The sequence below is a fragment of the Balaenoptera ricei genome, chromosome 8 (genome assembly GCF_028023285.1).
Source record: "Balaenoptera ricei isolate mBalRic1 chromosome 8, mBalRic1.hap2, whole genome shotgun sequence".
In the NCBI taxonomy this organism is placed as follows: Eukaryota; Metazoa; Chordata; class Mammalia; order Artiodactyla; family Balaenopteridae; genus Balaenoptera; species Balaenoptera ricei.
This window is the reverse complement of record NC_082646.1, coordinates 13,963,946-13,980,149: the sequence shown is the minus strand read 5'-3', so window position 1 is coordinate 13,980,149 and position 16,204 is coordinate 13,963,946. Positions and strand designations below refer to the sequence as shown.

Genomic DNA, 16,204 nt, shown 5'->3' with positions numbered 1-16,204 from the left:
ATTTCTGCTTCTGTGTAGATGGCAGTGGAATTTCTTAAAATTAGCAAACTTCAGGTTTAGGCTTTAGCTCACTTCCATTTTTTCTCTTTTTTTCCCCTTGTTGTTTTCCCCTTCCTTGTAGCCCCACATGCTTATGCTGCAGGCTGATGAGTATAATTTTTTTTTCCCCCTCAACATCCGTTAGCAGTATTTGTCTATAACAATCACTCACTATTTTTATCATGTGGAGAGAGAGGTCTTTAAGACTTTTCCGGTTCTTGCTGTGCCCCCGTAGTGGTGTGCATGCAAGTCCAGGCTGATGCTCTTGAGAGCATCAGCAGTGCTGAAAAGAGAGGCAAATGCCAGGTTCTTACTAAGGCATGTTCCAGAGTTCCTGTCCAGTTTCTAACTGTGATGATGAAGCATGGTTACGTTGGCAAATCTGAAATCATTGATGATCACAGAGCTGGGAAAATTGTTTTGAATCTCATAGGCAGGTTACACAAGTGTGGAGTGATCAGCCCCAGATTTGATGTGTGCAACTCCAAGATCTAGAAAAATGGCAGAATAACCTGCTCCCATCTGGTCAGTGTGGTTTCATTGTACTGACAACCTCAGCTGGCATCGTGGACCACGAGGAAGCAAGATGAAGACACGCAGGAGGGAAAAGCCTGGGATGTGTTTTCTAGGGGTATAAATACATACGTGCCAATAAAATGCTTCAATGGAAAAAAAAAAATCTCCTGAAGATTACTTGTCTGTTTCTGTAGGATACTTATATTGGAAACATGTTTTCCAGATCTATTAAGATTTGTCATTTGCATTATTATCTGTTGCAAGAGTGAAGGCAGGCAGGGTGTGGATTTGTTCTTTATCCATCTTCTATCCCCATAGGAAAAACCACCTCCGGTCAATAAGCAGGAGAATGCAGGCACTTTGAACATCCTCAGCACTCTCTCCAATGGCAATAGTTCAAAGCAGAAAGTCCCAGCAGATGGAGTCCACAGGATCAGAGTGGACTTTAAGGTAAAATTGTTCAGTGACCACGGGAGTATGTTGAGTGTTGTGGACTTTAAATCAAGAAAATGATGTTACCAAAGATGTTGAAAGAGAGGAAATTCTTTCGGGGGGTGGGGCGGAGGAATGAAGATCTGCCATTAATAGATGGGTTCAGGTGTGTGAGAACTCCGGTCAGTGTTACCAGGTCAGTCTGTGAACTGACTGAAGGACAGAGGCACGGAGCCAGTCCTGCCCTTCCTGAGCTGTAAAGTGCTTTTAGATGAGAACAGTATCTGAGGAAGTGATTTTTTCACATAGGTATTATCAAACCATGATGATCGCTTGAATCAGCAAAACTCTAAGGGAAATTCAACCCCAGTAAATCTTTGCATTGTAGTTAACAGGTGAGCCTTTTAAGAGTTTGTGTCTGAGATTTAAAATTTTCAAAGCAGCAGTTATTTTGAACTCATTGAGATGAAATATTCTCGACATTCTGGTGTCACTCTAATTTTATGCTTTTCGTCCTTATTTTCAATGCAGCGTTTTTTCAGTGCAGCGTTATGTCGTAAAACTCTCATAAATGATCTTTTTCTCTCTCTCCGCAGGAGGATTGTGAAGCAGAAAATGTGTGGGAGATGGGAGGCTTAGGAATCTTGACCTCTGTTCCTATAACACCCAGGGTGGTTTGCTTTCTCTGTGCCAGTAGTGGGCATGTAGAGGTAAGATATCCTGCTTCTTGGTACCCCAGACAGTATAATGATAGATTATTTTGCTGTGATGAAAGAAATCATTATATTCTGTTTTGTTGGTATATAGCAGGCACTATATCCTGTTGAAACCTGCAAATGAAATGCTTTTGAAGTTTTTTAGAAATTTCAGGAAGGAGTCTGCTTTTTATTAGAGTAGCAGTTTTTTTTTTTTAGAGTAGCAGTTATTGTGAGAAGTTTAATAGTTTCATCTCTTAAATTCACTCATTATTCGAGTTCTGATTTTTTGCTAGATGTCCAAACATGGAAGAAATAATAAATGTTTTTCTAGAAAAAGAGATGCTGTTGATAGTTGTTTTATGTTGAATAGCAAAACTTCCTTGTCTATAAGGAGCTCTTAGCAACTAATAAGAAAAAGGAAAACACCCAGTAAAAAAAATAGTCTAAGGGCAGGAGTATATAATTCACAAAATGAGAAGTAAAAACATTGTGGGAGGGGGGAGCGTTAAGCCTTCCGATTACCAAACACTGTAAATTAAAGCATGATAAAAAGGATCAAGTGGAAATGGAGACTTTCTGTTTCTGGAAATCTAAATTAGTTACAGTCTTTCTGAGAAGATTGTTTGGAAATATGTATTTATCTTTAAAATGGGTATACCCTCTAACCCAGCAATTGCACTCCAGGCATTTATCTTGAGGATATAATTAGATAAATTATATGTATATGTATGTTTGTATACATGTATGTATATAATACATATATATAATAAACCCTTCTATATGTATACATATTTGTATATATATATAATAAACAGAAGGGTTTATTTTCAGTATTTATGATAATAAAAAATTGGAGACAACCCAAAATGTCATCAATAAGGGGCTGGTATTCCGGTTAAAATAATTATAGGACATGCATATAATGGCACATATGAAGTCCTAAAGATGATAATATAGATTCATATTGACATGGAAAGATGTCCATGACACATCACTGAGTTAAAAGAGCAGGTCACAAAATAGTATGTAAAAAGCATGATCCCATTTTGGTTTGGAAAAATGTTTTTGAAATATATATGTAGAAAGAATTCTGAAGGATTTACACCAAAATCTTAAGAGTGTAGTTGGATTGTGGTTGACTTTTGTTTTTTCTTTATCTTTTTGAGTTTTTTTGCAGTGAGTATGTGCCACCTTTACCATAAGGGGGAAGAAAGGTAGCACAGTTTTAACTAGGAAGCAGTAATTTGTCATTCATACAGTTCTCAATTCCTGAGTACCTCCTTAGGGTATTATTTGTCACATATGTATTCTAAGGTCATAAAGAAAACCCAAAGCCAAGTTGTAATCCAGATGTTGAGCAATCAGTGAGACTCACTAGTTAAGACATTCAGTCCTGCCCACTTGCTATTTTAGGTTACGCATTAGCACGTGCAGACAATATTGAATAAGAATTCACCAAAACTGCCTCTGTGATTTAGTTCAATGCAAATCCTTTATGTATGCAGATTATATAATCTGATATGCTATTTTTCTTCTACATCTTTAAGCTTTCTAAATAATTTCAAAAGTAAACTATCAGACATAAAGTAATTTTTTTGCAAAATTATATTCACAAATAACTGTATGCTGAAAGTTATATATTAAAGAGTGACTTTTTAAATGAAAATGATACCAGTATGTGGATTTTTAAATATGCGAAGAAAAAAGGAGTTTTAATGGGCAAAAATTAGCAGCTTAAATAGTAATGGGATGAACAGTAATTTTGAGGTGTAAGTTTTATTTTCCTTGGGATTCTTATTATATGGTTGTATCTTAAATATAGATTTAAGAAATTTAGAAAATATATGACATCATTATATGATAAAGTATATGGAGAAATGCAAAATTGTCATTGTAAACGTTCAGCAATATTTTTTAAAAAAATTTAGTGATTCAAACATTTAATAAAATAAAATAAAGGCATTAAAAAAATAAATTACACGTTAGCAGAATTATTGCCTGGTATTCATTCATTAAGGAAATATTTTCTTAGTGCCTGTTACGAACAATATATTGTTCTAAGTGCTGGAGTTGCTTTAGATAGCGTTGAAACTGAGACTGTTCTGTCTATATAAGTGCCAGGGGTCTACTGTATCTCTTTTCCTACATAATCTAACTCTCGTTACATCCATACACATGTTACCCACAGGAATAACTTATTTTCGTAACACCAGTACTTCAACTTCTGTGTTAAAACAGGTTTTTTTTTTTTTTCCAGAGTATAATTGCTCTAATTTAAATTGTGTAGCTGTGCACAGCAATCCCACAGGATTCCTAAAAACTGAAGTTAGAGAATGAATAGCCCACTGCCTACATTGTACTCCTAAAGCATAACCAGTGCTTGATGAATTTTCCCTCCATTCAAATTTTTAAAAACTTTTTATGTTGACATGATTTCAGATTTACAGAAAAGCTACAAGAGTGGTACAAAGAACTCCCATACATCCTTTACCTGGATTCCCCAAGCATTAATATTTTTTTTAATTGGAGTAAAATTGCTTTAGAATTAATATTTTTAATTTGCATTATCCTTTTCTCTTTGTATATGTATTGTACAAAATAAGAAGTAAAATATGTACACACATTTTATATGTAGACATTTTTTTTCTTAAAATTTGGGAGCAAGTTGCAGACATATGCCCTTTTACCTCTAAATTTTATACTGTGTATTTCCTAAAACCAAGGACATCCTCTTATATAACCACAATATAATTATCAAAATCAGGAAATTAACGTTGGTATATTACAGTTATTTAAGTAGACTTTATTTAGTTTTGACCAGTTGTCCCACTGATTCTTTTATGGCAAAAGAAAATTATGAGTCACACTCATTTGAATTTCTGAAAATCTCTGTATCAGTATGAAAATAACTTACTTCTAAAATTAGAGACGGGAAGGACAAACCAGAGCTTACAGTCATTTAGTAGATTATAGAGAACCTTTAAAACCATCCCTATTTCCCCTTACCCCACTCTTTTCCCCACTTTTTTACGTTGCCTTAGCTCTTTGTTGATACCTCTTTTACGGCACTTAGCACATTCTATTAAATTTTAGATTGTATCTATTTAGTTATTTTATAATTCTACTATTATTACTGCTTTAGTCTCCTGAAACTCCCCAGTATTCTGCTTTTTTAACATAGTCATTGCTTAGTGAACTTGTTGAATACAGTATGTATACCACTACTCCTAAAGCTCAAAGTAAGCAGGTAGGATTTGGTTGATATTTCTACGTGCTATTTGACCGCCTCTGTGTTCCCATCTTACCCTAGTTTGTGTATTGCCAAGTCTGTTGTGAGCCCTTCCACAAGTTTTGTTTGGAGGAGCACGAGCGCCCTCTGGAGGACCAGCTGGAAAACTGGTGTTGTCGGCGCTGCAAGTTCTGTCATGTTTGTGGAAGGCAGCACCAGGCCACCAAGGTAGGACACTGAGTAATGGGGCCACTTAACAGTATTACTCTGTATCTCCATTTCTGCCTTTTAATCTAGGATTTCGTACGCACATTTTTCCTCTGTTGGCTTAGCCTGTTTTTACTGTTTAACTGGGTGTAATCAATTGCCTATTGTGTTTTAATTTAATTTTGGGAATATAGCAGAAAACGTGGCATTGGATAAAATGCTCAAAGTAAGTCAAATCTCCTTTATCAGAATGTTCACCACTAGAGTGCCTTTGGCAGGACATAAATCCCTATGCCTTGAGAGTAAATAATTTATGAGGAAATTTAAGCTGTCACAGTGATGTGCTGTATTTACTTGAAGATAAGTATGAAATGGGGTACTAAGTGACAGGTGTCCAGTGAAGGTGAGGTGATGCCCACCTTTTTGCCTTCTTATTTTCTTACAGCAGCTGCTGGAGTGTAATAAGTGCCGAAACAGCTATCACCCTGAGTGCCTGGGACCAAATTACCCCACCAAACCCACAAAGAAAAAGAAAGTTTGGGTGAGTTTCTCACACAATGCGCAGTTTCAGAGAGAATTGTCATGGGACTGTTGGGCGTGCACAAATTGTAAGAAGAATATCCTGCTTGAGGAAGAAAAGCCGTCCCAGTAGAGAAGTCAACTCTAGAAATGGATTGCATTTGAGACCATCTTAAATAAGAAGAGATATTAAAAATAAGAAGTTCCTATTGAATTTCTTTCATCTCTTCCAGATCTGTACCAAGTGCGTTCGCTGCAAGAGCTGTGGATCCACGACTCCCGGCAAAGGGTGGGATGCACAGTGGTCTCACGATTTCTCACTCTGCCATGATTGTGCCAAACTCTTTGCTAAAGGTACTTCAGAAAAGCCAGTTTCGTCAGCTTTTAGAGGTTGTACTTAGTGTTTGGGAGGTGAACTGGACACTGCAGTGGAATGAAAAGGTCTTACCATTCTTGTCAAGGATGCCATTTACACAGATTTCCTAAGTTTCTGGTCTTGCTCTTTTCCTTACACAGAGACTTAGAGCAACTAGAAAGGTTTTGTTATCTTTGGGGAGATGAATCAAGGGGACTTTTTATAGTAACTCACCACAAAGAAATACTCTAAACCAGTATTTCCCAAAGTGAGGTATATATCCATTTGATTGTTTCAGAAATGATTTTAGGTGGTACTGAGTCAAAGATTTTATCTTAATAGTTGTGCTAGAAAAAAATTATCTCCAATACATTAAACTGACTTAGGATAATAATGATATAAAGTTCACTATTGAAGTTATTTAAAATAAGCAAATCAATATTAAGTCTGTTAAGTAAAAAATAATAAGAGGTGATACATGGATAAAACAAATTGATGAAGGGTGTATATTTTTCCAAATTTTAGGAAGCATTGCTCTAAGCTCTAATGTAAAAGCACTGGGAATAAGGGAAAAGTGTAAATTAATTGTGTTTTTTTACTCCCATTACCCTCTCCTCTTTTTTAAAAATTTAAACATTTCTTTGGAATGTTTAAGAGAGAAAGTTCTCTCTTCCATTCTTTTTCTATAAAATCTACCTCATGACCTTTAAAAATGGGTCTAAAGAAGAGAACTAGTGACATATTCTGAGAGCTCAGAATAATCTTGACACTTTACAGATGTGTAAACGTTCCACGGTAGATGCATGCTGGCATTTGTAAGTTTCAGAAGCAGAATATGGTGGCTGGCATTTTACATCACATTGGCATATGTGAGTCAAGGGCCTTAGAGGCATTGGTATGTGAACCGAAGCTCTGCTGAAAGCTCTGCTTTGCTTTCAGGAAACTTCTGCCCTCTTTGTGATAAGTGTTATGATGACGATGACTATGAGAGTAAGATGATGCAGTGTGGGAAGTGTGATCGATGGGTCCATTCCAAATGTGAGAATCTTTCAGGTACAGAAGGTTGGAGTCTTTTTATTACAGTTTCCTTCTTTCTTGGTACAGCTGCATTTACAGCCCCCAAAGTACTATAGACATAAAATTATGGTAGTGTTGTTACTTGAAGTCTTTTTAAATTTATTTTTTGGTCTCTAAAATAAGAACATTGTGTTAAATTTGTGCTCATTTATCTTGAACACATTCTTTAAGATATTTATTTGCTGTCCTTTGTGGATACCATAACCTATTGATTCTCCAGTGACTAAATCCTGAGTTAGTGTTGTTAATGTCCCTTCGGAGATCAATACATATGAGTTCTTCGGGGGGGTGTGAGAGTCTTAATACTGTTCTAACATGCAGCTTGATATTAAGTTCAGTGGAATAGCTTTCTCTTTTCCCTGTCTCCCACTCTTCAGAGCACCTCATCATTGTAGGTTTTTGTTTTCCCAGATGAGATGTATGAGATCCTGTCTAATCTTCCGGAAAGTGTGGCCTACACTTGTGTGAACTGTACTGAGCGGCACCCTGCGGAGTGGCGACTGGCCCTTGAAAAAGAGCTCCAGATCTCTCTGAAGCAAGTACTGACAGCCTTGTTGAACTCTCGGACCACCAGCCACTTGCTACGCTACCGACAGGTAGGCCCAAGCCTCATTCTGTATTCCGAATGGTGGTTTTTACCTAGTCGTGGAATGTGTGCGTTTTTGTGTGTGTGTGCTTTTCAGTTTATTTTCTTTTGCTTCATTCTTCATGTAGTTTTGTAGAGTTCCTTGTTTTGGCCTTAGGCTATTAAGAACATTCTTAGCACCAAGAGTAAAACCCTTCTCTGGGGTAAGAAGAAGGAAGGGGCCATATCTCTTTCAAAGGTCTTGCTGTTGTAATATGAAATTTGGCCTTTGTATTCTGAAGGCCATGGGGAGCCCAATGAAGGACTTCACCCAAAAGAGTAACCTGATCAGAGTTACTTTTTAGAAAAAAAAAAAGGATTCTGACTGGAGTGAGAGGAAGGATTGGAGAGGACTGAGCCTAGAGGCAGGAGGCGTGGTTAGGAGGCAGTGGTGGTGCTCTAGGTAAGAGGGAGCAGGATGGTGGCCTGCTCCACGAGGGTGGTGGTGGGGCCAGAGACCCTTCGGCTCCAGCAAAGTTCCAGGGCTCCTCAGGACACGATTTGAAAATCACTGCTTCTTGTCCGTTTAAGTCATGAACTATATACATAAAGTAGTCATTGGGAACACAGGTATAATGTTGGAATAACATAAGTTATGTTAATAAGTTGGATAACTTTAACTCAGAGCTAGGCTGCTGCTTTATCTTTTAATAGAGTCTGTTTTTTGAATAGGAAAATTAGCTGTATCTGTGTCTTACTCAAAAGGAATTGGACAGTTTCTGTTTATTCATACTAGGTTGGGAGTTATCAAGCAAAGCTCCTCAGTGAGCCTAGCCAAGCTATTAGATAGCCAGCTCGTTTTAACTTTCCTTTTCTAGTATTTGAGAAATCTCTGATTACTTTTAAGTTCTTTAGGTTTTATAATATGCATCATTCAGTACCATCTTTATTCATTTTAGTAGAATCTGCATAGGTGCCTCATTTTCAGTGTTAGATAAAAGAAACATATCTTTCCTGACGACAGGCTGCCAAACCTCCGGACTTAAATCCTGAGACAGAGGAGAGTATACCTTCCCGCAGCTCCCCAGAAGGGCCTGATCCACCAGTGCTTACTGAGGTCAGCAAACAGGAAGATCAACAGCCTTTAGATCTGGAAGGAGTCAAGAGGAAAATGGACCAAGGGAACTACACATCTGTGGTATGTCTATACAGCAAACTACCCAAATTTCCAGCTCCAGTTTAGCTTCCTTGGGTCTTTTGGGGGATGAGGCTGGGTGTTAGCATTAAAAAATGATTTGTATTGTATTTAGAAATGTCATGTGGTTTTAAATACCTAAAAATATGTGAATTATTTTAGTTCTGTGTTTTGGAAGATGGGTTATGATAGAGAAGGTAGTGTCTATTTATTTGGCTTTCATCTGAGTTCTTCAAAAATTATTTTTATATTAAAATTATTTTTATATTAAAACTGTTTATGGAAAAATACTAATGTGCAATTAATTGATTTGCCCCTTTTGAGATCACATCTGAATAATATGTCTTTTTATAATGGATATTCGTTTCTAGATAGATGCCTTTTAATTTTATGATTTTAAGAAAGTGTAGGAAGTGATCATCTGTTATCTCATGGTCCGTGTTTGCTATTCAGGTGTTTATTCATTTTAGTCTAAGTAAAAAATCGTGGCCCTGTTTGGGTAACTTACCAGGATACAGCTAATTTATCTGCATTCTTACCTTATTAGCCTGGCATGTCTTGACTGCCACAAGTTAATTATGAACTGAATCCCAAAGGCCTCCACTAAAGAGAAATTACACCGTGTTAAAATGGGGTGTCCGTCTTCTCTTGGATCTCTGTGCCGGATGATTTAGGAGGGAAGAGGAAGTGGTTCTGAGAGCGCACTGCTCTATGAATAATGAACGCTTTGTTTTGTATACAGTTGGAGTTCAGCGATGATATCGTGAAGATCATTCAAGCAGCCATTAACTCAGATGGAGGGCAGCCAGAGATTAAAAAAGCCAACAGCATGGTCAAGTCCTTCTTTATTCGGGTGAATGATATTAATAGTTCATGTCTTTGATGCTTAATCCGCGGGTTGTTACCACGTGAACAGAACAGACTTGTTCTCGTCTGTGTTTTGCTTTGTCATGTGTATAAATCATTTTTGGTTTAATTCGTTCCTCTGATTCTTTGGGAGGAGATTAGTGAGGTTCCAGAGTGGATGGATCTTTCCCTTGGTGGCCTGAAATCATCCTCATATTGACAGAGAAGCTGGTGTGAAGTTGTTGGTTTTTATGTGCTTTCCAAATGAATGGTCACATGCTTACATTTTGTTTGTTTGTTTTTCTGTTAGCAAATGGAACGTGTTTTTCCATGGTTCAGTGTCAAAAAGTCCAGGTTTTGGGAGCCAAATAAAGTATCAAGCAAGTGAGTAAATTCAGTATTACTTTTTTTCGCTTCGTCAGCTAGAAATCTGAGCGTTCTTATATTTTTAGATTGAGGGGTTTTTTTAGACTAGGTTTTAATATTAAAGGTTAATCAGTTGAAATGCCTTTTAAAAAAAAATAAATTTATTTATTTATTTGTTTAGTTTTTGGCTGTGTTGGGTCTTCGTTGCTGTGCGTGGGTTTTCTCTAGTTGCAGCGAGCGGGGGCTACTCTTCATTGCGGTGCCTGGGCTTCTCATTGTCATGGCTTCTCTTGTTGCAGAACATGAGCTCTAGACACACGAGCTCTAGGCGCGTGGGCTTCAGTAGTTGTGGCACGCGGGCTTCAGTAGTTGTGGCACTCGGGCTCTAGAGCGCAGGCTCAGTAGTTGCGGTGCATGGGCTTAGTTGCTCCGCGGCATGTGGGATCTTCCTGGGCCGGGGATTGAACCCGTGTCCCCTGCATTGGCAGGCGGATTCTTAACCACTGCGCCACCAGGGAAGCCCTGAAATGCCTTTTTATTGCTGGTTTAGAGACAACACTTAATGTTTATTGCAGTCCGCTGCCCTTTTTTTCTTTATTTATGTATCTGTTGTTTTAGGGAACTTGTGGCATATGTACAATACATGTACTATATATATATAGCCCAGTTATAACTGGGTTCTATTTTATTTAGTTCAAATGGTGCTCTCAACAGTTCTTGATTCTCCATATTTAACCTTAAATTTCTATTCCAGTGAATCCTTTTGACACACTGATGAGGTTATCATTTTTTTCTAGATGTTTAACCAAGAGTCACAATACATCGGGATTATATTTTTAAAAATAATAAAGTCCTGTGTAGGCAGTTTTCAAATTCTGTGACTTGTTCTTACAGTCTGTGAAAGGCTTGTGCCGAGGCCTGAGACCTGATGATATCAAGAATTTGACTGTTTTGTACAGTTCTGGGTATCTTGTAGGAGTTCAATAAATACTTGTTGAATCGATTATTTCCAGCAGTGGGATGTTACCAAACGCAGTGCTTCCACCTTCACTTGACCATAATTATGCTCAGTGGCAGGAGCGAGAGGAAAACAGCCACACTGAGCAGCCTCCTTTAATGAAGAAAATCATTCCAGCTCCCAAACCTAAAGGGCCTGGAGAACCAGACTCACCAACTCCTCTGCATCCTCCTACACCGCCAATTTTGAGTAAGACACCAGATGAAGACTTGTTATCCATTTCTCTCTGGGTGCAAATGATTGACTTTGTGACTCTAAAGTTAATGTACTTCCGTATTGGAAAAATTTCCCGGTGATCCTTAAATGTAATAAAATCATTCTTTTTGCTTCACTTGGAATGTTAACAGAGAATTGATACAAGTAATGTAAGGGATAGTAAGGTAGCATAACTTTGAACACTTTTTGAACGTGCTGATTTCATAGGCTCTAGGCTATTTAAGCTGAATTGTTTTCTTTTTTCCCGGATATCAGACATAGTATTGCCAATTTTAAGTGTATGTCTTCTGGGTTCCAAGGTACTGATAGGAGTCGAGAAGACAGTCCAGAACTGAACCCACCCCCAGGCATAGAAGACAATAGACAATGTGCATTGTGTTTGACGTACGGTGACGACAGTGCTAATGTAAGTACCTTGGTGCCTTGGGTCCTGCTTAGTAGACTAGCCAAATGAATATTTGTCACTTAGTTTGTGGCATTTGGGTTTTTTTTCTATAACTGATGTAATTGATTTAAAAGATGAGTTGCCTTAAATTAACATGCTGATATCTTGTAATTTATATTGGCAGTTCCTCAAAAAAAGATTTTATGAAAGTGAATAAAACAGAAGTTGCACATTAAATAGCTTGTGTTTAATGTAGTTATTAGCAGTGTGGTTAAGGTCCCCAGGTCTGGCAGGTTGCCTGGATTCATTTCTGTGCTTTGCCGCCTACTTGTTGACCTTGGCAAAGAGTTTAACCTCTCTGACCCTCAGTTTCGTTTTTAAAATGAGGATAATAATAATCTTACCTCAGAATGGTTATGAGGATTAAAGGAAATAATGTATGTAAAGCCTTATTTGGATCCTGGCACATAGTAAGCTTACAGTTTTTTTTAAAAAGGTTTTTAATGCAAGCTGAGAGAACTGGCTTTGAAATATGGTTTTAAAGAAGTCAGTGGGCACTTCTATAAACCTAACACATATTGCTTGTTCTTTAATTCTTTATGATTATAAAATACTTCCAGTCTGTAGAAAAGGTAATCGAAAAAGGTGAGACGTGAAAACAAAGAAACTTTGAATTGTGATTTTTGTGTGCACCCCTAAGTTAAAGAATTAGACTTGATTTACTGAAGTTATCCTGAAGGAGGTAAAGCTAATACCAAGGAAAACCCTATTTGACATTATATTCTTCAAAGAAAAAAGGAAATCTCTTGTTTCATAGGATGCTGGCCGTTTGCTATACATTGGCCAAAACGAATGGACACATGTAAATTGCGCTTTGTGGTCAGCAGAAGTGTTTGAAGATGATGATGGATCACTAAAGAATGTGCATATGGCTGTGATCAGGGGCAAGCAGCTGGTAAGAACCTGTGGGTGAATGTTATGGAAGAGAATGCCTCTCAGTTTCCAGATGTTCTTTCTGGGGCTAAATGCTGCCTCGCTGGTGTTTCTCATAGCTCCTTCAGAATGGTTAGCCAGCAGCAAATGTTGGTGTACACTGTAGGCAGATTGCTATTCTTACCCTTGGAGGATGGGTACAAAAGCAATAGAAAACGAAGTCTTATCCAGTTGGGGAAATAATTCAGAGGCCCAAGAAAGGTATTAATTTATTAAGTGATTTAGACAAAATGACCTCAGACGTTCCAGTTGAATCAGCACTCTGAGGCTCCATAGGATAAACTCACAAAATACATACACGAGGGGGGGATGTAGACAGTGATTATTAGTAGCAGCTTAGAGTAATCAGAAAAGCCTACGACGGAGTAAAATTTGTAAAGCTATATTTTGACGGGGGGGGAGAAAATGAAAGATTATCAGGAAGAAACAAAAAATAGCACATGCATAAGAAACATAAGTAAAATGTGCGGAGAGCACAAATAAAAAGTCTTCCCTGGAGAGGAGCCCAGACTGTGACTGTGACAGAATGAGCTAGTAACATATAGCCTAGTTGAAGGAAATCTTTGAATCACATAAGTTCATCAATTAAGCCTAGTAATTAAGAACCGTTATGTCTCTGACTAGTATAATCTTTCCAGAACTGAGTTCTTTGGGATGTAATAGCTTTCTACCAAGATGATGTTTTTAACATCGATCTTCAAAGTTTCATCTTCTCTAAATCAGTTGTGCATCCTAGAAAAAACTGTTTTGGTTCAAGTTCTAAATCAAATTGTAATATTTAAATTTAATAATCATAGGCCGCATGGGCCATAGGAAAGAAAGGATTTGTAGAGGAGGCTTTATGGCTCATATCACTTTTCTGTAATTCAGCAGATTACCAATAGCAAAATGAATTGTGGGAAACCCGGAATGGGGTGACTCTCTAGGGGGGGATGGAAAATGGCTAAAACTTCTGAAAGTCTGACTTGGACTCTGTTCTTTCTGGGTTGTTAGAGATGTGAATTCTGCCAAAAGCCAGGAGCCACTGTGGGTTGCTGCCTCACATCCTGCACCAGCAACTATCATTTCATGTGTTCCCGCGCCAAGAACTGTGTGTTTCTGGATGATAAAAAAGTATATTGCCAACGACATCGGGATTTGATCAAAGGCGAGGTGAGATGGCTTTAGCTGCTTTTTGAATTCTCTAGGAAAAGAGGCTGAAAATAGCAAGATGGTAAACTGTATTTCACCATCCTCCTAGGTGTTCCTAGTAGGTGATTCTAGGTATTCCTAGAATCACCTCCCCTTAGGAGCAATAACAGAGGCACTGCTAGTGAAACAGAAGGGTGATTTTGAGATACGCTCTGCACTTTCCCTCTGAGTCAGTATCGTGAGTATGGTGTGTAAAAGGGATAGCCTAACAGCTGCCCTGGCTTTTCATTTAAGGTGGTTCCTGAGAATGGATTTGAAGTTTTTAGAAGAGTGTTTGTGGACTTTGAAGGAATCAGCTTGAGAAGGAAGTTTCTCAATGGCTTAGAACCAGAAAATATCCACATGATGATTGGTATGACATGGGCCTTGGTTGTTGGGGAAGGCTGGCTGTGTCACTGAGGTACTTTCTAGTCTTCAATTATAAAGTGGGCCTTCTCATGATTGCCTCTAATCAGTTCTTCTTTTCTTACTTAGGCTCCATGACAATTGACTGCTTAGGGATTCTGAATGATCTCTCTGACTGTGAGGATAAGCTCTTTCCTATTGGATATCAGTAAGTAGCTCTGTAGAGAGAAGACAGCAGCCCCACCCCTTGAGTACCCTGAAGCAGTGAGTAGGTCATTAAATGTAGAGCCATACTTGTTAGTGACTTTTAACTAATTCCTTTTTTTTTTTTTTGCTACTTCTCGTAGATTGGGACTAAAGTATCATTTTATGTCAGCTAGATCCAGTTGTAGAAGGAAAGTATTGTTGACGTAATTTCAGAATCATTTCCAAATAAAACCTAGGTAGAAAACACCAGGCCAGTCTCTTAAGATTCCACTAAATTCCATTCACCTCAGTTCAGAAGTCCAGTGTGTTGTCAGGGATCAAACACCTCATGCCTCTGTCCTCATTTTACGTTTTACATTTTATAGGTCCTTCTAAAAATAACCCCTACAATAACAATCAAATAGTCCAATAAGAATTTGTAATCTTTCCCGCATGAAACAAATTGTTTAAACTTCTAGCAAACTGACGATATAAATTTAAAATTCGCTTTCTCTCTCTTCCCCTTTGGAGTCTCCCTTTTGTTATATATACTCTGATTTATTCTGCATTTCAATTGTGAAAACACAGTCTCTACTCCACATTTAGCTGGCAGCTCTTAGTGTAAAGAGCTAGGCTCCGTCAGCATCCAGCAGATTTGAAGCAGTTCCGTTTCTCTTGTCTCATGGGGCTTTTCTCCCAAAGGAAACACGCCAGGTTTGTTCTTTCCTCACTTTGTACACATGGTGGGGCAGTTATCCCTTCCTGAAGGCCAATAACTATTTCTTGTAGTATCAATAGTTAGTATTTTTTTTTTTCTTTGCATTTTAGGCTGTTTTACTAATTTTGTCCCCTGCTTACAACACAATAAAAAAGGATTTGATGCTGTTTTCTGAGAGGCCAGGAAAAACCAAGGACTTCAAAAAACTTGGAAGACCCTAACCAGGAGACCCTCTAATAAGAATCCATGAAATAAAGCTAAATTTTATAAATCAAGGAGGCCAGGGAACCTAGGCTGAGAAGAGGTTTTGACAAATGTCAGTCTCTGCTTCTGTCCTCGCACTCACGGTGATCGTTACCATCTGCGTGCAGGTGTTCTCGGGTGTACTGGAGCACCACGGATGCTCGCAAACGCTGCGTGTACACGTGCAAGATAGTGGAATGCCGTCCTCCGGTTGTAGAGCCAGACATCAACAGCACTGTTGAACATGATGAAAACAGGACCATCGCTCACAGTCCAACATCTTTTGCAGGTTAGCCTTTAATCAAGATGGGACTTGAATTCGATTTGGGGGAATATTGCGATTGACGGGTGGGAAAAAGGCCTTGCTTTGGGAGGTCACATTTGCTTCTGTTTTGGTACTTAACCTGACAGCTGGCTTTTTCTTGGTTCATTTGTTTGATATCTTAATTAAACTTTTTTAGTAAGAGTTTTTATTTCCTGCCACAGAAATCTCACCTAAAGAAAGTCAAAACACAGCTGAAATTGTAAGTCCTCCATCACCAGATCGACCTCCTCATTCACAAACCTCTGGTTCCTGTTTCTATCACGTCATCTCAAAGGTCCCTAGGATTCGAACACCCAGCTATTCTCCAACACAGAGATCCCCTGGCTGTCGGCCGCTGCCTTCTGCAGGTAAAAGACTTCACTGACCTACCCGACCCAAGGAGGTCAGCTCAAAGATTAGTTTGTAATGCTGTCAGGCACCTTTATCGTGGTGACTTCTGCCAATGGAAAATGTTGATTTTTCCGTTAGCTGTAAACATATCTAGCTAAGTCATTGAAACCAGTGGTACAGCACACGTGTCTGATCTGTAATGGACTTTAT

General features: G+C 38.3%; 1 protein-coding gene and 1 pseudogene across 6 annotated transcripts in view; both read left to right on the top strand.

Annotated features, from left to right (window-relative positions):
- Positions 1–16,204, top strand: part of KMT2A (lysine methyltransferase 2A) — a 74,589-nt gene that overhangs the window by 37,718 nt on the left and 20,667 nt on the right. For 3 of the 6 annotated variants that reach the window (XM_059930292.1, XM_059930290.1, XM_059930289.1), the window contains 18 exons: positions 874–1,005; positions 1,584–1,697; positions 4,996–5,142; positions 5,567–5,662; positions 5,874–5,994; positions 6,935–7,048; positions 7,484–7,668; positions 8,662–8,835; positions 9,575–9,685; positions 9,989–10,062; positions 11,058–11,251; positions 11,578–11,684; positions 12,481–12,618; positions 13,650–13,808; positions 14,082–14,199; positions 14,322–14,400; positions 15,468–15,628; positions 15,826–16,011. In XM_059930292.1, coding sequence (XP_059786275.1) covers positions 874–1,005; positions 1,584–1,697; positions 4,996–5,142; positions 5,567–5,662; positions 5,874–5,994; positions 6,935–7,048; positions 7,484–7,668; positions 8,662–8,835; positions 9,575–9,685; positions 9,989–10,062; positions 11,058–11,251; positions 11,578–11,684; positions 12,481–12,618; positions 13,650–13,808; positions 14,082–14,199; positions 14,322–14,400; positions 15,468–15,628; positions 15,826–16,011 — 2,410 coding nt within the window. Of the gene's footprint in view, positions 1–873; positions 1,006–1,583; positions 1,698–4,995; positions 5,143–5,566; positions 5,663–5,873; positions 5,995–6,934; positions 7,058–7,483; positions 7,669–8,661; positions 8,836–9,574; positions 9,686–9,988; positions 10,063–11,057; positions 11,252–11,577; positions 11,685–12,480; positions 12,619–13,649; positions 13,809–14,081; positions 14,200–14,321; positions 14,401–15,467; positions 15,629–15,825; positions 16,012–16,204 lie in introns of all 6 variants that reach the window. The other 3 variants (XM_059930291.1, XM_059930287.1, XM_059930293.1) reach the window with 1 other exon arrangement.
- LOC132370377 (small ribosomal subunit protein uS8-like) lies at positions 280–668 on the top strand (annotated as a pseudogene).